The sequence below is a fragment of the Ornithorhynchus anatinus genome, chromosome X5, assembly GCF_004115215.2.
Source record: "Ornithorhynchus anatinus isolate Pmale09 chromosome X5, mOrnAna1.pri.v4, whole genome shotgun sequence".
Lineage (NCBI taxonomy): Eukaryota > Metazoa > Chordata > Mammalia > Monotremata > Ornithorhynchidae > Ornithorhynchus > Ornithorhynchus anatinus.
Window position 1 is genome coordinate 69566535 of NC_041753.1, and position 23418 is coordinate 69589952.

The 23418-nt window shown below is 62.0% G+C and overlaps 1 protein-coding gene and 3 non-coding genes across 4 annotated transcripts in view; all 4 read left to right on the forward strand.

Moving 5' to 3' along the window:
• LOC103167493 (aminopeptidase O (putative)) overlaps positions 1-16462 on the forward strand; it is a 100825-nt gene extending 84363 nt beyond the window's left edge. Inside the window, exons 13-16 of the mRNA XM_039910758.1 lie at positions 9577-9699; positions 12173-12259; positions 13500-13647; positions 16072-16462. Of these exons, the coding sequence (XP_039766692.1) occupies positions 9577-9699; positions 12173-12259; positions 13500-13640 (351 nt within the window). The 3' untranslated portion in view covers positions 13641-13647; positions 16072-16462. The remainder of the gene's footprint in view (positions 1-9576; positions 9700-12172; positions 12260-13499; positions 13648-16071) is intronic.
• On the forward strand, positions 14559-14667 carry MIR23B (microRNA mir-23b). The gene has a single exon (NR_034718.1). It is a non-coding gene; the product is annotated as a microRNA mir-23b (primary transcript).
• On the forward strand, positions 14715-14831 carry MIR27B (microRNA mir-27b). Its single transcript, NR_034717.1, has one exon. It is a non-coding gene; the product is annotated as a microRNA mir-27b (primary transcript).
• MIR24-1 (microRNA mir-24-1) lies at positions 15318-15401 on the forward strand. The gene has a single exon (NR_034716.1). It is a non-coding gene; the product is annotated as a microRNA mir-24-1 (primary transcript).
• Positions 16463-23418: the final 6956 nt, after the last annotated feature.

The window sequence follows — 23418 nt, forward strand, 5'->3', positions numbered from 1 at the left end:
CGACAGAGCGAACGAACCGCTACCAGAACCGTGACGATCAGCGGTCCGGTAGCCCGGGGGCCGGGGACCGTGGCCCACCCGCTCCTCCGGGCTCCTCCCCGGCGCTCAGTACAGCCCTCGTCGCCGCGTGGGGGCCGGAGGGAAGGAGCCGGAATTCCGGAACGCCTCCCCCCCTCCCCGGGGCGGGACCGTCGCGGTGAGACGGGTTAGGTTCTTCTCCGGATCTCGGAGCGGACGGGCCCCCGTCTGTCCTTCAGACTGTTGTCGCCGTTGCCACGGAAGGCAAACCGGGTCGGCCCTAAAAACATCGGCCGTTTCCCGTATCTTTTTCCACGCCGGAGCGGCCGCGCGCTCTCCGCTCCGTGGGAAGCCGGGGGGTTCGGCCTCCGGCTAATCGGTCGACGGCGCGTGGTGGAGCGGGAGGGGACAGGGGCGAATTTAAAGGAGGGGTCGTTTTTGGCGGCTTGGTTTTTCCGCGGCCTCCCGTGGCGTTGGTCGAGCGCCGACTACGTGGCCGGGCGCTGGACCGAGCGCCGGGGGAGAGGCGAGATCCTCCGGTTGGGCGCGGGCCCCGTCCCGCGTCCTAATAACGACTGGGGTATTTGTTACTAATAATTATAGTATCTGTTAAGCGCTTACTGTGTGCCGAGCCCTGTTCTAAGCGCTGGGGTGATACGGGGTCATCGGGTTGTCTCACGTCTTCATCGCCATTTTCCAGATGAGGGAACTGAGGCCCAGAGAACAATAATAATAATAATAATAATAATAATGTTGGTATCCGTTAAGCGCTTACTACGGGCAGAGCACCGTTCTAAGCGCCGGGGTAGACACGGGGGAATCGGGTCGTCCCACGTGGGGCTCACGGTCTTCATCCCCGTTTTACAGACGAGGGAACCGAGGCGCAGAGAAGTGAAGTGACCCGCCCGCAGTCACACAGCGGACAGGCGGCAGGGCTGGGATTCGAACCCATGACTTCTGACTCCCGAGCCCGGGCTCTTGACTGGGGCATTTGTTAACGATAACTACACTATTCTTCATCCCCGTTGGACAGAGGAGGGAACTGAGGCCCAGAGAAGCGAAGTGACTCGCCCACGGTCACACAGCGGACAAGCGGCGGAGTCAGGATTCGAACCCGTGACCTACTGACCCCCCCCGGGTCCGTGCTCTGTCCACTGCGCCGTGCTGCCTCCCTGTTAGGTGAAGCGCTTACTACGTGCCGGGCACTGGGCTGAGCGCCGGGGGAGGGGCGAGATCCTCCGGTTGGACGCGGGCCCCGTCCCGCATCCTGATAATTAAGGGGGTATTTGTGAAGCGCTTACTCCGCGCCCGGCGCCGTACCGAGCGCTTCGGGGGGAGACGCTAACCCGAGCCTCTGACGTCGATCGGCGCCCTTTGTCGCCGAATTGTCCATTCCGAGCGGTTAGTACAGCGCTCTGCACATAGTCAGCGCTCAACAAATGCCACCACTATTAATAATAAATAGAAATGGAGTGAACGAACGAATGAATTCATTCGTTCCTATTTATCGAGCGCCTGGCGGCGAGGCCCCGCCCCGGCCAGGATTTCCGGGGTCCGACGGGCGGGCCCCCCGTTCGGCTCGGGGGTCTTTCCGGTCCGGGGGTCCGGCCGAGGGTGAGACGCCGCCCCCGCGTCCCGAGCGTCCTAGGGCTCTTTCTTGATCGTCGTCCCCGGGTGCGCTAATCCCCGGGATCCGAACCCTCGACCTCCGTCGACGGGGACCGGCAGCTCGCTGTGGGCGGGGAATGTGCCCGTCTCTCATTACTCGGACTCCCCCAGGCGCTTAGTACAGCGTCCTGCGAGCCCTCTGAGCGCCCGATGAATACGATCGATCGACGGATCGATCGGCCCGGCCGAGGGGGAGCCTCGATCCCCCCAGGCCGCGGAGCACGCGTGATTTGGGGCGCGTGGGTGAGGTAGTGGGTGGATCCCGGGCCCGGGAGTCAGAAGGTCACGGGTTCCAGTCCCGGCTCCGCCACCCGTCCGCCGCGTGACCTTGGGCGAGTCGCTTCGCCTCTCTGCCCTCATCCGGAAAACGGGGCTGGAGACGGCGAGCCCCGCGGGGGACGGGGACCGGGTCCACCCCCGTTCGCCTGGATCCATCCCAGCGCTCAGTACGGTGCCCGGCCCAGAATGGGCGCTTGACGAGTACCGGGATCGTGATTTGGGGGCGTCGGGGAAGCGATCCAGCCGCCGTGGGTTTGATGATGCTCTTGGATCCGTCCCTTTTAAGCACTTAACATCCCCCCTCCCTCCGCCCCACGCCACTTATGTCCATAGCCATAAATTATTGATTTATCTCCACGTCTGTCTCTCCCTCTCCACCGTCAGCTCATCCCGAGCGGGGAACAGATCTCCCAACTCCGTTGCGTCGTGCTCTTCCAAGCCCTTAGTGAGAATAACAACGATAATGATGGAATTGGGTAAGCGCTTACTGTGCGCCGAGCACCGTTCTAAGCGCTGCGGGGGACGTCGGGTCGTCCCCCGTGGGCCCCGCGGTCTCCGTCCCCAGTTGACAGAGGAGGGAACCGAGGCGGAGCGAAGTGACTCGCCCCGGGTCCGAGAGGTAAGCGGCGGAGCCGGGATCGGAGCCCACGACCTCCGGCTCCCAAGCCGCAGAGGCAGCGCGGCTCGGTGGCAGGAGCCGGGGCTCGGAGGTCGTGGGTTCCGATCCCGCCCCCGCCACCTGGGGCAACTGGCTTGACTTCTCGGCGCCTCAGTGACCTCATCTGGAAGATGGGGATGAAGCCCGGGAGCCTCACGGGGGACGCCCGGATCTCCCCCCGCGCTTAGGACGGCGCTCGGCACCTAGCGAGCGCTTAACGAATACCGACGTCATCATCGAGGCCGGGCTCTTGCCGCGGAGCCACGGTGCCCTGCCTAGAGCGAGCGCTCCGGAAATGCGATCGACTGAGAATGACTGCGGTACTCGTTGAGCGCTTCCCGCGAGCCGAGCGCCGTTGTGAGCACCGGGGTAGACAGGAGGTAAGCGGGGCGGTCCCGCGGGGGGCTCGCCGGCTTCCCGTTTTCCCGAGGAGGGAACGCGGGGGAGGTGGGTAGAGCCCGGGCTGGGAGTCGGGAGGACCCGGGTGCTCATCCCGGCTCCGCCGCGCGTCTGCCGGGTGACCCCGGGTGAGTCTTTTCCCTTCTCTGGGCCTCAGTCCCCTCATCCGTAAAACGGGGAGGAAGACCGTGAGCCCCCCGGGGGCCGGGGGCCGGGTCCGATCCGCCCGCGGGCCCCGCTCCGCCCAGCGCTGAGGACGGCGCCCGGCACGTAGCGAGCGCTCCACGCGCACAGAGGCAGCGGGGCGGGGCTTGGGAGTCAGAGGACGTGGGTTCTAATCCCGGCTCCGCCGCTTGTCTGCTCTGCCACCCCGGGCCGGCCGCCGTCTGTGACCTCTTCTGCGAAACGGGGGCGAGGGCCGTGAGCCCCGCGCGGGACGACCTGGTGACCTCGTCCCTCCCCGCCCAGCGCTTAGGACATAGTAAGCGCTTACCAAACATCATCGTCCTCAGGAACGAGTACCACGGCGATTGTTGTTAGAACTCGGAGAGGTCGGACGGCTTCGGTTCCGACCCGGGCCCTCGCCCGCCTCCGAGCCCCGGTGTCCCGGAGGCCCCCCGGCCCCCGCCGACCCCTCCGCCCTCCCTCCGCCCAGACAACCCTCGCCCGGAGTCCCGTGGACAAATATAGCCCAGCATCCCGTCGGGAGAGAGGGCGGCCCCGCCGAGGATCTCTTCACCATTTTTGGGAAGAGTCGGCTCTCTCCGGGTGCGGGAGAGAGGGGGCCGGCCGGACACGCGTGTACGGACTTGCGCAGGGACGTGTCCGTGTGCGTACGTGTTTCTCCGGGCCGGGGGGTGTGTGCCGGGGGGCCGGGGGAGGCGCGGGGGGCGGCGGACGGCGGCGCCTCGTCCGGACCCGGGCCGCCGTCGAGGATCCGATCCCGGGGCGATAACGGGGTAAGGGGGGGGGGGGGGAGGGGGTTCCGGGGGGACCCTCTGCCCGTCGCTAGGCCCACCCGGGGTCACGTCCCCGCCGGGAATGACCTCCGCCCACCCCCCTCCCCAAATCCCGAGCTGGAATCCCACAGGGGCCCGGCTTTGTGCCGATCGCGATGATGACGGCGGTGTTCTCTATCGGGAGAGCGCTCGGTCCAGTGCCCTGCCCCCGGAGAGCGCTCGGCGAGTAGCGGCCATTGATTCGGGAGGGCTTGCCGGGCGCCGGGGGAGGGTATGAGGACGTCGGCCCGAAGGACGACGGTGTCTGCGAAGCGCTTTCGGTGTGCCGGACACCGGACTGAGCGCTGGGGGAGAGGGGGCCCCCCCGCCGCGGCGAAAACGGCCGGGGTCGGGGAGGAAGCAGGGCGGCCTGGTGGTTAGAGCCCGGGCCCGGGAGGCAGGAGGACCCGGCTTCTAATCCCGGCTCTCCCCGCTTGTCGGCTGTTGGGTGACTCTGGGCCGGTCCCTTCACTCGTCGTAGAGGAGCGGCGCGGCCTAGTGGATGGCGTCCGGGCCCGGGGATCGGTAGGACCTGGGTTCTAATCCCGACTCCGCCACTTGTCTGCCGCCGTTTGACCCTGGGCAGGTCATTTCACTTCTCCCAGAGAAGCGGCGCGGCCTAGTAGATAGAGTCTGGGCCCGGGAGCCAGGAGGAGCTGGGTTCTAATCCCGGCTCTCCCCCTTGTCTGCCGCCGTGTGACCTTGGGCCGGTCACTTCACTTCTCCCAGAGAAGCGGCACGGCCTAGTGGATCGAGTCTGGGCCCGGGAGCCAGGAGGAGCTGGGTTCTAATCCCGGCTCTCCCCCTGGTCTGCCGCCGTGTGACCTTGGGCCGGTCACTTCACTCGTCTCGGAGAAGCGGCGCGGCCTAGTGGGTGGCGGGCTGGGGCGTCAGGGGGACCTGGGTTCTAATCCCGGCTCTGCCACCTGTCTGCGGGGCGACCTCGGGCGAGTCGCTTCGCCTCTCCGGGCCTCAGTTCCCTCATCCGTAAAACGGGGATTAAGACCGCGACGGGGACTGGGTCCGACCCGATTCCCTTGCGTCCACCCCAGTGCTTAGTACGGTGCCTGGCGCATAGTAGGGGCTTAATAAATACTAGAAGAAGAGAGAGGGAGGAAACCGAGGCCCGGAGAAGTTGAGCAAGGCGCTCCAAGTCTCCTCTCTCGGGGGTCTGTGGCCGGGCCTCTCCCCAGCCCCCACCTCTCCCGCCTAGACTCCCGCGGGGATCGTCTCTCTTCATCGCCCCGTCGTCCTCTCCCCAGCGCTTAGTCCGGTGCTCCGCACCCGGCGAGCGCTCAGTAAACGGGGCCGAAGGAACGAGCGAAGACCCACCAGGCCCCCGGCTCTCGGAGAGGCCGCGGAGAGCCAGGTGGCGGCGGGCCGTTCCCCCCGAGGTGGCTAATCCGCTCCGTTCCACCCGAGAGACCGGGAAGGGGAGGAGGGAGGAAGGGGGGGCTCTCTGGAATGCGAGGGGGGATCGGGGGCGGCGGCGGCGGAAGAATCTCCCCGCCGGGCATCGCCGCCGCGGCCCGCTCCCACCTGGGAACCAGCTGGGGCTGGCCTGGGAGAAACAAACTTCTGGGGAGGAGGAGGACGAGGACGAGGATGGGAAAGATGAGGGGGAGGAGAAGGATGAGGAGGAGCAGAGAAGAAGAAGGAGGGAGGAGGAAGAGGAGGAAGGAGAGGATTACAGAGGAGGAGGAGGAGGAGGAGGGAGAGAATGAGGAGGAGGGAGGCTACAGAGAGGAGGAGAAGGAGGGAGAGAACAAGGAAGGCGAGGAGAGGAGGAGGAAGAGGGAAAGGAGGAAGGAGAGGACTACAGAGAGGAGGAGGAGGAGGGAGACAACAAGGAGGGGGGAGGATGAAGAGGAGGGGAGGAGAGAGAGGAGGGAGAGGAGGAAGGAGAGAACTATGGAGGAGGAGGGAGAGGATGAAGAGGAGGAGGGGGAGAGAAAAAGGAGGACGAGAAGGAGGAGGGAGAGAGCAAGGAAGATGAGAGGAGGAAGAAGAGGGAAAGGAGGGAGGAGAGGATGACAGAGAGGAGGAGGAGGGAGAGGACAGGAGGAGGAGGGAGAGGAGGAAGGAGAAAACTACGGAGGAGGAGGAGGGAGAGGATGAAGAAGAGGAGGGGGAGAGAAAAAGGAGGACGAGGAGGAGGAGGAGGGAGAGAACAAGGAAGACGAGAGGAGGAGGAAGAAGAGGGAAAGGAGGGTGGAGAGGACGACAGGAGGAGGAGGGAGAGGACAGGAGGAGGAGGGGGAGAGAAAAAGAAGGACGAGGAGGAGGAGGAGGGAGACTACAGAGAGGGGGAGGAGGAGGGAGAGAACAAGGAAGACGAGGAGAGGAGGAGGAAGAGGGAAAGGAGGAAGGAGAGGACTACAGAGAGGAGGAGGAGGAGGGACAGAACAACGAGGGGGAGGAGAGAGAGGAGGGAGAGGGAGAGGAGGAAGGAGAGGACCAGGAGGACGAGGATGAAGAGGAGGAGGAGGAGAGAGAGAAGGGTGGGGAAGAGGAGGAGAGGGAGAGGACAAGGAGGAGGAGGAGGAAGGAGAGGACTACAGAGAGGAGGAGGAGAGAGAGAACAAGGAGGATGACGATGAAGAGGAGGAGGAGGAGAGAGAGGAGGAAGAGGAGGGAGAGAACAAGGAGGGCGAGGATGAAGAGGAGGAGGAGGAGAGAGAGAGAAGGGTGGGGAAGAGGAGGAGAGGGAGAGGACAAGGAGGAGGAGGAGGAAGGAGAGGACTACAGAGAGGAGGAGGAGGAGGCAGAGAGAGAAAGGAGAGGACTATGGAGAAGGAGGGAGAGGAGGAGGAGGAGGAGGAAGAAAAAGACAGGAGGAGGAGGAGGACAAGGAGGAGGAGGAGGAGGAGGAGGAGGAAGACAGGAGGGGGGAAGAAGAGGAGGAGGAGGAGGAGGAGGAGGAGAGGAAGAATGTGGAGGGCGGGGCCGGATTTTCTCTTCGAGCATGGCCCGGGAGGAAGGCCCCGTTGGATGAGTGGGGGGTGGGGAGGCGCCCACACAGTTCACCCTCTGTCTGGTCCCTCCCACAGAACAAGGCCTTCACTCCCCTGTCCCCCCCTCCCCGCAGCCCGGCCTGCTCTCTCCCTCTTCCTTTTTTTATTTAATGGTATTAAGGACTTCCTAGGTGCCAGACACCGTACTAAGCGCCGGGGAGGTGGGTCGATTGAGGGAGGGAGAGCGGAAGCAGCGCGGGCCGGGCTGGGGAGTCAGAAGACCTGGGTTCTAATCCCCGCTCCGTCCCCTGCCTGTCGTGTGACCTTGGGCAAGTCGGTTCACTTCTCCGCACCTCGGTTCCCTCGTCCGTACAGTGGGGTGTGAGCGCCGGGTGGGGCGGGGACTTGGTACGATCCCATCATTCTCGTGTCCGCCCAGCGCTCAGTACGGCGCCCGGCGCCCGGCAAGTGCTTAACGGAGATAGCAGTGAGACAGACCGGGGACAGGAAAGGGGGGTGGGTCGCGGTTAATCGGGGACCGGAGGGCGGGGTGGGTGGAATTGGAAGCCCGGCTCCGCCACCTCGGGCGGGTCACCTCCCTTCTCCGGGCCTCGGTTTCCTCATCCGTGAAACGGGGATGGAGACCGTGAGCCCCGCGTGGGACAGGGGCCGCGTCCGACCCGATTGGCTGGGCTCCGCCCCGGCGCTTAGCGGTAATGTTGGTATTGGTTAAGCGCTTACTACGTGCCAAGCGTTGTTCTGAGCGCTTAGTGCAGTGCCCGGCCCCGAGGAAGCGGCCGACGACCACCGTGAACAAAAGAATGTTTTGTTTCGTTGTCCGTCTCCCCCTTCGAATTTAATGTTGATATTTGTTAAGCGCTCACTACGTGCCGAGCGCTGTTCTAAGCGCTGGGGTAGAGACAGGGTCATCAGATCGTCCCACTTGAGGCTCACGGTCTTCATCCCCATTTGACAGATGAGGTCACTGAGGCCCAGAGAAGTGAAGTGACTGGCCCAAAGTCACACAGCTGCCGAGTGGCGGAGCGGGGATTCGAACCCATGACCCCCGACTCCCAAGCCGGAGCTCTTTCCACTGAGCCACGCTGCTCCTCGACCGTGAGCCCATCAGGTAGGGCTGGTTTCTCTCTCTCTGTTGCCCAGTTGTACTTTCCAAGTGCTCAGTACAGTGCTCTGCACAGAGTAAGCGCTTGAGAAGCAGCGTGGCTCAGCGGAAAGAGCCCGGGCTTGGGAGTCAGAGGTCGTGGGTTCTGATCCCGACTCCGCCGCTTGTCTGCTGTGTGACCTCGGGCAAGGCACTTCACTTCCCTGTTACCTCCTCTGTAAAAATGGGGATTAAAAAATGGGAGCCCCACGGGGGATAATCTGATGACCCCGCATCCCCCCCAGCGCTTAGATCAGTGCTCAGCACATAGTAAGCGCTTTCCGAAGTCCATGATTGTTATTAGAAATCCGCTCGCCTTTGGAGGGAGGAAGGAAACAAAGCGTGGGGCGGGAAAGGGGGGCGTCGGGCGGGCGCCGGGAGGGGGTTTGCGGCGCCCGGACCCCCAGCCAGGAGGCCGCTGGCTCGGCTCCGTCCGCCCGGCCCGGGGCCGGCGGGGCTACCGGGGGCCGGCGGCCGCTAGCCCCGGCCGCGCCGGGACAACCAGAGACAGGCGGAGCCGGGAGAGACTCGCTCCCAGAGCCCGAGAGAACAACAGCCGGATTGTAAGCCTCCATCCCTCCCCCCCAACCCCGGCCCCCGCCGTCTCCCCCGTCCCCGGGGCGGGAATGACGGGGATCCCCCCGCCCTCCCCCCAACCCCGCTTTGTCCTGGAGCCCGGGAGGGGCCCGGGTTCGAAGAGGGGCGGCCTAGCGGAGAGAGCCCGGACCTGGGCATCCATTCCCTGCCGCCCGTCTGCTGGGTGACCTCGGGCCAGTCACTTTGTTCGTTCATTCAGCCGCATTTATGGGAATGATGATAACGATGGCATTTGTGAAGCGCTTACTACGTGCAAGGCTCTGTTCTAAGCGCTGGAAGGGGGATTCAAGGTGATCGGGTTGTCTCCCGTGGGGCTCACGGTCTTCATCCCCGTTTGACAGATGGGATCACCGAGGCCCAGAGAAGAAGAAGAACGTTGGTATTTGTTAAGCGCTTACTATGTGCAGAGCACTGTTCTAAGTGCTGGGAGAGTTGTCCCACCTGAGGCTCCCAGTCTTCATCCCCATTTTCCAGATGAGGTCACTGAGGCCCAGAGAAGTGACTTGCCCACGGTCCCACAGCTGACGAGGGGCAGAGCCGGGATTCGAACCCACGACCGCTGACTCCCAAGCCCGGCCTCTTGCCCCCGAGCCCCGCCGCTTCTCTAATAACAATAACAGCGATAGTATCTGTTCGGCGCTCACTGGGATCCCGGCTCATCGGGTCGTCCCCCCCGTGGGGCCCGCGGCCCCCGTCCCCGTTTCCCAGAGGAGGTCACCGAGGCCCAGAGCGGTCAAGCGACCCACCCAGGGTGACGCGGCGGACACGCGGCGGCGCCGGGACGAGACCCCGGGAGGGCCTGCCGCTGCGCCGCGGCCCCATCAAAGCCCGTCTCTGTTCCAGCTGCTCGCGGACCAGGTGCTGTTACTCCTGGAGGGCTTGCTGGAGGAGGAGGCGGCGACCTTGAAGGGCGGCACCCTGCGGCGCCTCCAACAGACCTACCGACTGCGCCAGCGGGACGCCGAGGTCAGCGGGGGCGCGGGGCGGCTACCGATCCTTTCGGCGGTACTTACTGAGCGCTCGGCGGGGGCCGCTCCGGTCGTCGGCTCGGATTCGCTCATTCGGTCTTTGTTGAGCGCTTCCCGGGCGCGGGGCGCTGTGCTGAGCGCTTGGGAGAGCTCAGTAGTCTGTCAGATGACCTCTAGGCTGTCGGCTCGTCGTGGGCGGGGAATGGGTCCGGTTTTTGTCGGATCGTCTTTTCCCAGATGCTCAGTACAGGGCCCGGCACACGGACGGTGAGGGCTCAGTAAATGCCATCGAATGAAGGAATGACTTTACTGAGCGCCTAGGAGCACTGTACTGAGCGTTTGGGAGAGGACAGTAGAAGAATCACCAGCCACACTCCCCGCCCACAACGAGCTGACGGTCTAGAGGTTATGTGACCGACTCTCTAGTGAAATTTCCCAGTGGGGCCCGGGCCCGGGACTCAGCGGTGGTGGGTTCTAATCCCGCCTCCGCCCCCCGTCTGCGGGGTGACCTCGGGCAAGTCACCTCACTTCTCCGGGCCTCGGTTCCCTCATCTGTCAAACGGGGATGAAGACGGTGAGCCCCACGGGGGACGGGGACCGGGTCCGACCCGACACACTCGTATTCACCCCGGTGCTTAGTACGTTTTCCAGATGAGGCCCAGAGAAGTGAAGTGACTCGCCCAAGGTCACCCAGCAGACAAGGGGAGGAGCGGGGATTAGAACCCAGGACCTTCTGACTCCCAGCCCCAGGTTCTACCCGCCGGGCCATGCTGGGAGACAGGTTCGCCGCCCACGGGAAGAGCTTACGTTCTACTGTACGCAGAGCACTGTGCTGAGCGCTGGGGAGAGGCCAGAGGAGTCGGTAGACGTGATCCCTGCCCTCTAGGAGCTGACGGTCTACTGTGTGCAGAGCACTGTGCTGAGCCCTGGGGAGAGAACAAAGGAATTAGGAGACACGATCCCGGCTCTCGAGGAGCTGACCCGCAAGGCCCCTGTAAACCTGAACTCTGACCCCCGAGGCTCCATATATCCGAACTCTGACCCCCGACGCCCCTATATATCCAGACTCTGACCCCCGAGGCCCCATATAGCTGAGCTCTGACCTCCGAGGCGGCCGTGTATCCGGATTCTGACCCCCGAGGAGGCCGTGTGTCCGGACTCTGACCCCCGAGGCGGCCGTATGTCCGGACTCTGACCCCCGAGGGGGCCGTATATCAGGTCTCTGACCCCCGAGGCCCCATGTATCTGAACTCTGACCTCCGAGGCCCCCATATATTCAGACTCTGGACCCCGAGGCGGCCACGTATCCGGACTCTGACCCCCGAGGTGGCCACATATGTGGACTCTGACCCCAGGCAGCCACATATCTGGACTCCCACCCCCGAGGGGGCCAGATATCCAGACTCTGACCCCCAAGGTGGCCATTTATCTGGACTCTGGCCCCTGAGGCCCCACAGATCTGAATCCTGTCCTCCTAGATCCCCATATATCCGGACTCTGACCCCTGAGGCCTCATATATCTGAACTCTGACCTCCGAGGCGGCCATATATCCGGACTCTGACCCCCTGCGGCCCCATTTACCCAGAATCTGGCCCCCAAGGCCCCCATGTATCTGGGCTTTATTAATAATAATAATAATAATAATAATGCAGCGCTTAGAACATTGGTTGGCGTGTAGTAAGTGCTTAACAAATACCATCATTGTTATTATTATATTATGGTATTTGCTAAGTGCTTACTCCATGCCAGGCACTGTTCTAAGCGCTGGGGTAGATCCAGGGTCGTCAGGTTGTCCCCTGTGGGGCTCACCGTCTTCATCCCCATTTTTCAGATGAGGGCACTGAGGTCCAGAGAAGTGAAGCGCCTCGTCCAAGGGCACCATGCAGTCGAGTGGTGGAGCCAGGATTAGAATAATAATAATAATGATGATGGTATTGGTTAAGAGCTTACTATGTGCCACGCACTGTTCTAAGCCCTGGTGTAGATAGAAGGTAGTCAGGTCGTCTCACGTGGGGCTCACAGTCTTAATCCCCATTTGACAGATGAGGTCACTGAGGCTCCGACCCCCGAGACCCCCACGTCCCCGGGCTCCGCCCCCCGAGACCCCCACGTCCCCGGGCTCCGCCCCCCGAGACCCCCCACGTCCCCGGACTCCGACCCCGAGACCCCCCACGTCCCCGGGCTCCGACCCCAGGACCCCCACGTCCCCGGACTCTGACCCCCGAGACCCCCACGTCCCCGGGCCCTGATCCCTGAGACCCCCCCCATCCCCCGGGCTCCGACCCCCGTGACCCCCACGTCCCCGGACTCCGACCCCCGAGACCCCCACGTCCCCGGGCTCCGACCCCGAGACACACACGTCCCCGGGCCCCGACCCCCGAAGACCCCCGCGTCCCCCAGGCTCTGACCCCCAGACCCCCCACGTCCCCAGACCGTGACCCCTGAAGACCCCCTCGTTTGTCGCCCGCAGGTGGTCCATCGCTGGTGTGAGCTGGTGGTGAAGCACAGGCACGTGGAGGCCTACGGAGACGTGGAGCGTTTCCTCCGGAAGCATCAGGTGCGCCGCGCCGGAGGGGGGTCTCATTCACTCATTCAACAGTGTTTATTGAGCGCTTACTATGTGCAGAGCACTGTACTAAGCGCTTGGAATGGACAGATCGGCAACAGATAGAGACAGTCCCTGGGGGCGGGGGGCGGATGCTACCCTCCAGAGGCGGCCCGGGGAGCCCACCCGCCGGTCCGGCTCCTGGGGGGCAGCCTCCTGGGGGCGTCTACTATACGATAATAAAAAATAATGATGGGATTTGTGAAGGTAGATGCCGAGCACTCTTCTAAACGCTGGGGTAGATACAAGGTCATCGGGTCGGACGCGGGTCCCTGTGCCGCGTGGGGCTCACGCTCCCCAGCCCGGTTTTACCAATGAGGGGGCCGAGGCCCGAGGTCACCCGGCAGACGGGTGGCGGCGCCGGGATCAGAACCCACGACCTCTGACTCCCAAGCCCGCGCAGAGCACTGTGCTGAGCGCCGGGGAGGGCAGAGTAGAGTTAGTAGACTGTTCCTGCCCTCGGGGAGCCGACAGTGTGTGCAGAGCACCGTGTCGAGCGCCGGGGAGGGCACGGAGGAGTTAGTCGACAGCCCCCGCCATCAGGGAGCTGACAGTCTTTCGTGTGCGGAGCACTGTGCTGAGCGCCGGGGAGAGCACGGTAAAGTCGGTAGACGCCGTCCCCGCTCGCGGTCGGCCGACAGTCTGCCGCGTGCGGGGCACCGTGCCGAGCGTTGAGAAAAGGACGCTAGGGTTAGTAGACGGCTCCCGCCCTCACGGACCTGACGGCCTACCCTGTGCAGAGCACCGCGCTAGGTGTTCGGAGGGATTCGGTCCCTCAGCCGGAGGGATTCGTTCGGCCGGTGTTTAGAGGGGCGGCTCGGCGTCGGCGGGGGATGCGTCCGTCTCTCGTTGCGCCGTCCTCTCCCGAGCGCTCGGCACAGCGCTCCGCGCACGGTAAGCGCTCGGTAGATTCGACGGAACGAGTCGGTGGTGTCTGTCGGGCGCCCGGCCTTCGAGGAGCAAGGTACCGAGCGCTGGGGGAGCGGGACGGCCTAGCCTCCACCCCGACCCTTCGACCCGGTGCCCGGCACAGAGCGAGCGCTTAACGAACCCCGCGGTCGCCCGCGGAGGAGTTCTTCTTCTCGGTGGTCTCTCTCGGGCGCTTTCGGGGTGCGAAGCGCTGCGCTAAACTGTCCCCGCGGTCCAGCGTGGGCTGTTTGGCGGCGGCCCAGACGGAGCCTGTCCCCCTCAGGCGCTGGGCGTGTACCTGTACGCGGAGCTGATGGTGGGCGAGGACGCCAAGCAGCAGGCCCTGGCACGACGCTGCTTCCGCCAGCTCAGGAGGCACATGGATCCCGCCCTGGCCAGCCTGGTCGCCCACATGATCTTCTGAGGACGAGGCGAGTCTCACCGCGCCGGGACCACCCCCTTCCCGCGCCCCCCGGCGCTCCTGCTCGCCCAAGCTCTCCACCCACCGCTCCTGTTCCCCGCCCCCCCCCCCCCGATTTCCCGCCCTCTGCCACTCCCGCCCTCCCCCGCCCTCAAGCTTCCCACCTCCGCCGCTCCTCCTTCCCACCGATTCCCCGCCCTCCCCTCCCCACGGACTTCCTCCCCCGAAACTTCTTCTCCGGCGCTCCTCGCAAACTTCCCATCCCCACTCCCCACCAGACTTCCCGCCCTCCGCTCCCGCTCCCCGCGGACTTCCCGTTTGCCGCTCCCGGTCCCCCCCGGACTTCCCGTCCCCCACTCTTGCTCCCCCCCAGACTTGCCGCCGGCCTCTCCCGCTCCCCCCAGACTTCCCGTCTTACGCTCCCGCTCCCCCAAGACTTCCCATCCTGCACTCCTGCTCCCCCCGAGACTTCCCGCCGGCCACTCCCGCTCCCCCCAAACTTCCCATCCTGCATTCCTGCTCCCCCCGAGACTTCCCGCCGGCCTCTCCCGCTCCCCCCCGCACTTCCCATCCCGTACTCCTGCTCCCCCCGAGACTTCCTGCCGGTCGCTCCCACTCCCCCCAGACTTCCCACCATCCTACACTCCCGCTCCCCCCAGACTTCCCATCCTGGCACTCCCACTCCCGCTCCCCCCAGACTTCCCATCCTGCATTCCTGCTCCCCCCCCAGACTTCCCGCCGGCCTCTCCCGCTCCGCCGACGCTTCCCATCCCGCGCTCCTGCTCCCCGCGAGACTTCCTACCGGTCGCTCCGGGTCATCCCGGCATCAAGACGGGCCCCGGGGTGGCGACCCGCCACGGACCCGGCGGTGGCCCGCGGCCCTGCCCTCCGCGAGACCCCCCTCCCCCCTGGACCCCCCCCGCGATCGATCCCGGCCCGGCTGCCTGGGTTCCTGGCATGCTGATTTGTGACTTAAGAGAAAAATCACATTGCCAGGGATAACCACGCATCCGGGACCGCCCCCCGCCGCCCTCCCACGGCCGCCGCGGCCCGGACCCCCGGGCCCGCCGACGGAAGGCCGTCTCTCTGTCTCTCTGTCGCGGCGCAGAGCTTAGCTGATTGGTGAACAGTGATTGCTGGACTCTTTGTTCACAGTGGCTAAGTTCTGCGCCCGCAGAGAAGGGGACGGACGGCGCGGACGGAGGCCTCCATCGATGCCCGCGGCGGGCGGCGGGCGGTGGGGCGGCGCGGCGGGGTGAGCGGGGAGAGGCCGGTAAAACCAGAAAACAGACCCGTCCCCCGACCCGCAGCAGTCGGCCGGTAGTAGCCGCGCGGCTCAGCGGGTAGAGCCGGGGCCGGGGGGTTCGGAGGCGGTGGGTTCTGATCCCTGCGACGCCCGGGGCCGGTCGCTTCCCTTCTCTGGGCCTCGGGGACCTCCTCTGGGAAACGGGGATGGAGACCGGGGGCCCCCCGGGGGGCCAACCCGATGACCTCGGCTCTCCCCGGCGCTCGACGGACGTCGTCGTCGTCGTCATTATCTGTCGAGCGCTCCCCCCGCGCCGAGCGCCGGGGGAGAGTCCGGTAGCAGAGAGGCGACCCCGGGTGACGAGGAGCTGACGGGTGCGCGCTGCGAGCGTGGAGGGCGCGGGGGGCGGAGGGGACGCCTGGGTCCGCGGAATCGGACTGACCCTCCAGTGCCTACTGAGCTGATATCAGTTCTCGTTGACCCACTGGCTCAGTTCAGCAGGAACAGGAGTGCGGCCCACGTCCACCGAGGAGATGCGCCCGCCCCCACCCCCGGCTGGTCCCCCCCCACCCCCCGACGATTCAGCCCTCCGACCTTCCGGGCTCGGGAAACCCCCCTCTAGCCCGGAGGCCCGCCGTGGGCGGGGATCGTCTCTTGTCTATTCCACTTAACGCTAAAGATAATGGTGTTATTTGTTCGGCGCTCGCTCTGTGCCGAGCACTGTTCCAAGCGCCGGGGGAGAGGGGAGGTCATCGGGTGGGGCTCACGGGCTTCATCTCCCTTGGACGGAAGAGGGAACTGAGGCCCAGAGGAGGGAAGTGGCCTGGGCCTAAGCGTGGCTTGGGAGTCGGAGGACGTGGGTTCATAATCCCTGCTCCGCCCCTTGTCCGCCGGTGACCTCGGGCCACCCGCGTCACCTCTCTGGGCCTCAGTCACCCCATCCGCAAAAGGGGGATGAAGACGGGCGACGGGGACCGGGTGCGACCCCGGATCCGCCCCGCGGATGTCGCGGAAGAGCGAGGCTTCGGGCCCCTCTCTCCCTCTCGGCCCCGGGACCGCCCCCCCCCCCTCCCGCCGAAACCTCCGGCCCGCGGAGCCGAGGGAGGGGGCCGTAGAGGGCGGGGGGCGAGTCCCGGGGGTCCCGGCGGGGTCCGGCCCGTCGGCGTCACCGCCCCGTCTCATTTGCAGGGGGGTCCTCGGCCGAGCCCGCTCCCCGCCGACCCGGAGCGGGGCCTTCCCGTCGCGACGGTCGGTTTTCCCGGAAGGCCGACCCGCTGACCGCCGGAACGGAGACCACGGACGCTCGTCCGCGTGCGCGCCCGTCCGCCCCCAGTCGTTCAGTGGTATTTACTGAGCGCTTTCTGGGTGCAGAGCACTGGACTGAGCGCCGGGGAAAACACAATCCTCCCGCACGTTGGGCCATTCCCGCGCACGCGCCCATCCCCACGAGCACGCGTCCGTCCCTCGCGCGCGCCCATCGTCCGAACCCCACTTGCGCCCATCGATCCTCTTCCCCCTCCCTCCGATTTTTTTTTTAACGGTATTTGTTCAGCGCTTCGCTGTATTGAGCGCTGGCTAATCAGGTTGGACCCAATCCCCATCCCACCCACTTGGGGCTCACGGTCTCCATCCCCATTTCCCGCGTGAGGTCACTGAGGCCCCGGGAAGTGAAGCGACCCCATCGAGGTCCCACAGCGGCGGAGCCGGGATGAGAAGCCCGGTCCTCCGACTCCCAGCCCGGGGTTCTTTCCTCCAAGGCCGCGCTGCTTCTTTAAGACGGGTGAAGTGACTTTCCCAAGGTCATCACTGAGGCCGCGCTGCTTCTTTAAGACGGGTGGAATGACTTTCCCGAGGTCTCTCAGCAGACAAGTGGCGGAGCTCGGATGAGAACCCAGGTCCTCTGACTCCCAGCCCCCGGCTCTTTCCTCTAGGCCACACCGCCTCCCACCTTTGCCCTCCGTTTCCCTCCCCGTCACACGTTCTCCTGATTGTCTCGTCTCCACCCCGGTGCTTAATACGGTGCCTGGCACGTAGTAAGCGCTTAACAAATGTCACCATCTTCATTATTCTCTCCCGCCCCCCGCCCCCCACGGTATTCATCCCCTCACACTCACGCACGCGTGTACGCACACGTGCACGCGTACGGGCCTCCCCCCGACTCCCCGGGAGGGCCAAGGCGGTCAGTCCCCCGCCTCCGGGCTCAGCGCGGCTCGGTGGCAAGACCCCGGGCTGGGGAGTCAGAGGTCACGGGTTCGAATCCCGGCTCTGCCACTTGGCAGCCGGGTGACCGTGAGTCACTTCACTTCTCTGTGCCTCAGTGACCTCATCTGGAAAATGGGGATGAAGACTGGGAGCCTGATGACCCCGTATCTCCGCCAGCGCTTAGAACGGTGCTCTGCGCACAGTAAGCGCTTAAATACCGACATCATTATTATTATTATTATTATTATTCCTTTGGCCCCGGGCTCAAACGGAAGGTTTTCCCACCGGGATAGGGCCGAGGGACTAGACCATCGTCCCGCCCCTTTCCTTGTCCCCAACGGGGGGGCTCCGGGATTTTTGTCCCGGTCTGGACTGGTCTGGACTGGCCAGGGCTGGTCCCTGCCCAGTCTCACCGACCAACAGGGCAGGGAAGGGGAGAATGGGGAGGAGGGCGGGATTTCAAGGATTTGTCCCACTTGCCTCCGGCAGAGAAAATAGTCTTCCACGGCGGCGATGCTGAATAAAGTCATCTTCTCCTCCAGTCGCGCGTGCGAGTCTTTCTTTCGTTCATTCCTTCGGTCATTCCGCCGCGTTTATGGAGCGCCAACCGTGTGCAGAGCACTGTAGAGAAGCAGCCGGGTCGATAGAAGCCGGGCTTGGAAGTCCGAAGATCCCGGGGGGGGGTCTCCTCCGGCTCCGCCGCCTGTCTGCTGGGTGACCTTGGGTAAGTCGTTTCACTTCTCTGTGCTTCGTTTACTTCATCTGTCAAATGGGGATGGAGACCGCGAGCCCCGCGTGGGACGGGGACCGTGTCCAAGCCGATTTACCTGGATCCACTCCAGTGCTTAGTACAGTGCCTGGCACATTCATTCATTCAATAGTATTTATTGAGCATTTACTATGTGCAGAGCACTGTACTAAGCGCTTGAAATGAGCGCTCAGTAAATACTATTGAACGAATGAATGAAAGTGCCGTGGGGTTGGGAGGGGGGCGATGAGACTGTAAGCCCGTCAAGGGCAGGGACTGTCTCTATCTGTTGCCGCTTTGTCCATTCCGAGCGCTTAGTACAGTGCTCTGCACATAGTAAGCGCTCAATAGATACTATTAAATGAATGAAATGATTCCTTCAGGTGCGTCCCTGGTTGTCATTCATTCATTCATTCATTCAATAGTATTTATTGAGCGCTTACTATGTGCAGAGCACTGTACTAAGCGCTTGGAATGGACAAATCGGCAACAGACAGAGACGGTCCCAGCCCACTGACGGGCTTACGGTCTAATCGGGGGAGCCAGACAAGAACAATAGCAATAAATAGAATCAAGATAGTCGCACCTCAGAGTGTCAGGAGGTGGTGGGGAGTACGTGGTATTGATAAAAAAAGGAGAAGCAACGCGGCCTAATGGATGGAACCCGGATCTGGGAGTCAGAAGGACCTGGGTTCTAATTCCGGCTCCTCGTCTGCCGGGTGACCTCGGTCGAGTCGCTTCTCTTAGAGAAGCAGCGCGGCCTAGCAGAGAGAGCCCAGGCCTGGGAGTCAGAGGACCTGGCTTCTCATCCCGGCTCGGCCTGCTCGGAGACCTCGGGTAAGTCCCTTCACTCGTCTTAGGGAAGCGTTCGTTCGGTCAGTAGTATTTATTGAGCGCTTGCTATGTGCAGAGCACTGTACTAAGCGCTTGGAATGGACGTATCGGTAACAGATAGAGACGGTCCCTGCCCTCTGACGGGCTTACGGTCTAATCGGGGGAGACGGACAGACGAGAACAATAGCAATGGCCAAGTGGAAAGAGGCCGGGGCTGGGAGTCGAGGGACCCGGGTTCTCATCCCGGCTCCGCCACCTGTCTGCCGGGTGACCTTGGGCCAGTCATTTCGCTCGTCTTAGAGCGTGGCCTAAAGGGAAAGAGCCCGGGGTTCACTTCACGTCTCTAAGAGAAGCAGAGGAGGTTACGGAGGCCCAGAGAAGCGAAGTGACCGGCCCAAGGTCCCACAGCAGACAAACGGCGAAGCCGGGATGAGAACCCGGGTCCTTCCGACTCCCGGGCCCGGGCTCTAGCCGCCATTCATTCATTCGGTAGTATTTACCGGGCGCTATGTGCGGAGCACTGGACTAAGCGCTTGGAATGGACAATCGGGCAACAGATAGAGACCGTCCCTGCCCGACGACGGGCTCACGGTCTAATCGGGGGAGACGGACGGCGGAGCAGAACAGAACGAAAAACAAGACAACGTCATCACCGTAAATAGAATCAAGGGGATGGACACCTCATGAAGGAAATAAATAGGGTGATAAATAATATATACAAACGAGCACAGTGCTGAGGGGGAGCAGAGGGAAAAGGGGAAGCTCAGTCCGGGAAGGCCTCCCGGAGGAGGTGTAGGGCTTTGAAGAGGGGAAGAGAGTGAGTTTGGCGGAGGTGAGGAGGGAGGGCGTTCGGGGACGGCGGGAGGACGTGGCCCCGGGGGTCGACGGCGGGATGGGCGTGAACGGGAGACGGTGAGGAGGTCGTCCGTGTCCGGGTCCTGGGGTAATAATAATAATAATGTTGGTATTTGTTAAGCGCTTACTATGTGCAGAGCACTGTTCTAAGCGCTGGGGTAAACACAGGGGAATCAGGTTGTCCCACGTGGGGCTCACAGTCTTAATCCCCATTTTACAGATGAGGGAACTGAGGCACAGAGAAGTTAAGTGACTTGCCCAGAGTCACACAGCTGACAAGTGGCAGAGCTGGGATTTGAACTCATGAGCCCTGACTCCAAAGCCCGTGCTCTTTCCACTGCGCCACGCTGCTCCTCTGAGGCAGGAAGGCCTCCCGGAGGAGGTGGGTTGTTGTTTTTTAGGAAGGCTTGGACGTTGCGCAGAGTTGTGGTGCGGTGGTTGGCGGGGCGGTGATGGAGATTAACCAGGGAGGACCTCCTGGAGGAGGTGGGGGGTTTTTTTGGAGGGCTTGGACGGTGAGTGGAGCCACGGTCTGGTGGATGGGGGCGGGGGAGTTGGAGATTCATCTACCACTTAATAATAATAAATAATGTTGGTATTTGTTAAGCGCTTACTATGTGCCTAGAGCACTGTTCTAAGCGCTGGGGGAGATCCGGGGTCATCGGGTTGTCCCACGTGAGGCTCACAGGTAATCCCCATTTTCCAGATGAGGTAACTGAGGCACAGAGACGTTGTGACTTGCCCACGGTCACACAGCTGACAAGTGGCAGAGGTGGGATTCGAACTCATGACCCCCGACTCCCAAGCCCGGGCTCTTTCCACTGAGGCCCCGCTGCTTCTCTGATCTTATCTGCTCTGCTCTGTGACCCTGGGCAAGTCACTTTACTTCTCCGGGCCTCAGTTCCCTCGTCTGGGAAATGGGGATGGAGACCGGGAGCCCCACGGGGGACGGGGATTGGGTCCGACCCGATTTGCCTGTATCTACCCCGGTGGTCAGTACAGTGCCTCGCACCTAGTAAGCGCTTAACAAAGACCTTCGGCGCTTAACAAAGAGGAGGTGGAGGGGCTGGGGGGAAAGAGGTGGAGGTGGTGTTTATTGAGCTCTTCCTGTGTGCGGAGCACTGTACTAAGCGCTGGGAGGGGGTGATGCACCAATAAATTCCCTGCCCACAAGGAGCTGGTTTTCCCTCTTTTCCTCCCCGCTGCCTCTCTCTCTTCCCGTTCCCGCTCCTCTCTCCCCTCCGTCTCTCCATCTCTTCCTTCTCCTCCCTCTCTTCCCTAACTCAGAAGCAGCGTGGCTTAGCGGCAAGAGCCCGGGCTTAGGAGTCAGAGGTCGTGGGTTCTAATCCCGCCTCCGCCATTCATCAGCCAGGTGACCTTGGGCAAATCACTTCACTTCTCTGGGCCTCAGTGACCTCAGGGGTAAGATGGGGATGAAGACTGTGAGCCCCACATGATGACCTTGTATCTCCCCCAGCGCTTAGAACAGTGCTTGGCACATAGTAAGCGCTTAACAAATGTCATCATCTTCTTTCTCCTCTCTCGCCATCTCTCCCTTCTCTCCGACCTCTCCATTCTTCCCGCCTTCCTTCTCTCTGTCTTCCCTCTTTTTCTCCATCTCCCTCTCTCGCCTCTTCTCTCCGTTCTTCCCATCTCCCTTCTCCGCCTCCCCCGTCTTTTCTTTCACCTTCCCTCTTTTCTCTCTCTTCTCTCCATTCCTCCCCTGCCTTCCTTCTCCTCCCTGTCTCCTCGACTCTTTTTCTCCTTCTCTCGCCATCTCTCCGTTCCTCTCTGGGCAAAGTCGCTTGACTTCTCTGTGCCTCAGTTCTCTCGTCGGTAAAATGGGGATTGAGACTGCGAGCCTCACGTGGGGCAAGGACTGTCTCCGACTCCATTTGCTTCTATCTGCAGTGCCTGGCACATAATAAGCGCTTAACAAATGCCATCATCATCATTATTATTTTCTCTCTCTCCTCTCCATTCTTCCCCCCTTCCTTCTCCTCCCTGTGTCCCCAACCTCTTCTTTCTCCTCCTCCATCTCTCCCCTCTTCTCTCCTTCCTCTCCATTTTTCCTATCTTCTTTCTCCCTGTCTCCCCAACTTTCTCCTCTTCCTCTCTTCTCTCCGTTCTCTCCACTCTCCCCTTCTTCCTTCTCCATCTTCCCTAACTCTTCTCCCCTTTCCCCATCTCTCCCTTCTTCTCTCCATTCTTCCCATCTTCCTTCTCTCTGTCTTCCCTCTTTCCTCTCCTTTCCCCTTCTCTCCCTTCTTCTCTCCATTCTTCCCAACTTCTTTCTCCTCCATCTCTCCTCTTTTCTTTCACCTTTTCTCTCCCCTCTTCCCTCGATTCTTCCCATCTTTCCTTCTCCCTGTCTCCTCTAACTCCTTTCTCCTCTCTCCACCTCTCCCCCTTCTCTCTTCTCTCCATTCTTCCCCTATCTTTCTTCTCCTAACTCCACCTCTCCCCTCTTCTCTCTCCTCGTCATTCTTCCCATCTTCCTTCTCCCTGTCTCCCCTAACTCTTCTTTCTGCTTCTCTCTCCATCTCTCCCATCTTCTCTCCATTCTTTCCTTGTTCTCCTTCTCCGTGTTTCTTTTTTCTCCTTCTCTCTCCATCTCCCCCTTCTCTCCATTCTTCCCATCTGGCTTCTCCTCTGTCTCCCCTATCTTTTCTTTCACCTCTTTCTCCTCTTCTTCATTCTTCTCTGTCTTCCTTCTGCCTTCCCTTACTCTTCTTTCTCCTCACCATCTCTCCTCTTTTCTCCATTCCTCCTGTCTTTCTTCTCCTCCCTATCTCCCCTTTCGTTTTGTCTTTCTCCTCTCTTCATCAATCTCCTCTCCATTCCTCTTCCTCCCACTTTTCTAATCCTCCCTGTCTCCCCATCTGTTCTTTCTCCTTCTGTCTTCACTTCTCTCCTCTTCCCTTTTCTCCATTCCTCCCATCTTTCTTCTCCCTGTCTCCACAATCACATTGCCTTTCTCCTCTTTCCACCAACCTCCTCTCCATTTATCCTCCCTCTGTCCTTTCTCCTCTTTTCATGTCTCTCCTCTTCTCTTTCCTCCATTCCTCCCATTTTTCTTAGCCTCCCTGTCTCCCCATCTTTCTTTCCCTTTCTCTCTCCATCTCTCCTCTCCTCTTTTCTCCATTCCTCCCATTTTTCTTATCCCCCCCATCTCCCCATCTGATCTTTCTCCTCCTCTCTCCATCAATGTCTCCATTCCTTTTCCTTCCATTTTTCTTCTCCGTCTTCCCATCTGTTCTTTCTCCTCTATTCATCTCTCTCCTCTTCTCTCCATTCCTCCCTTCTTTCTTCTCCCTGTCTCCCCTATCGTTTTGTCTTTCTCCTCTCTCCATCAACCCCCTCTCCATTCCTCTTCCATTTCCCCTATCCTCCCTCTATCTTCCCATCTGTTCTTTCTCCTCTCTTCATCTCTCTTCTCTCTTCCCCATGCCTCCCGTCTTTCTTCTCCTCCCTGTCTCCCCTATCACTTTGTCTTTCTCCTCCTCTCCTCCCATTTTTCCTATCCTCCCTCTGTCTCCCCATCCGTTCTTTCTCCTCTCTTCATCTCTCTCCTCTTCTCTTTTCTCCATTCCTCCCTTCTTTCTTCTCCCTGTCTCCCCTATCGTTTTGTCTTTCTCTTCCTCCCCCCCCCCCATCGACCTCCTCTCCATTCCTCCCGTTTTTCTTATCCTCCCTGTCTCCCCATCCATTCTTTCTCCACCTCTCTCTTCTTTTCTCCATTCCTCTCGTCTTCCTTCTCCTCCCTGTCTCCCCATCCGTTCTTTGTCCTTTTCTATCTCTCCTCTCTTCTCCATTCCTTCTCTCTTTCTTCTCCTCCCTCTGCCTCCCTTATCTCTTCTATGTCTTCTCCTCTCTCCCCTCTCCTCTCCATCCCT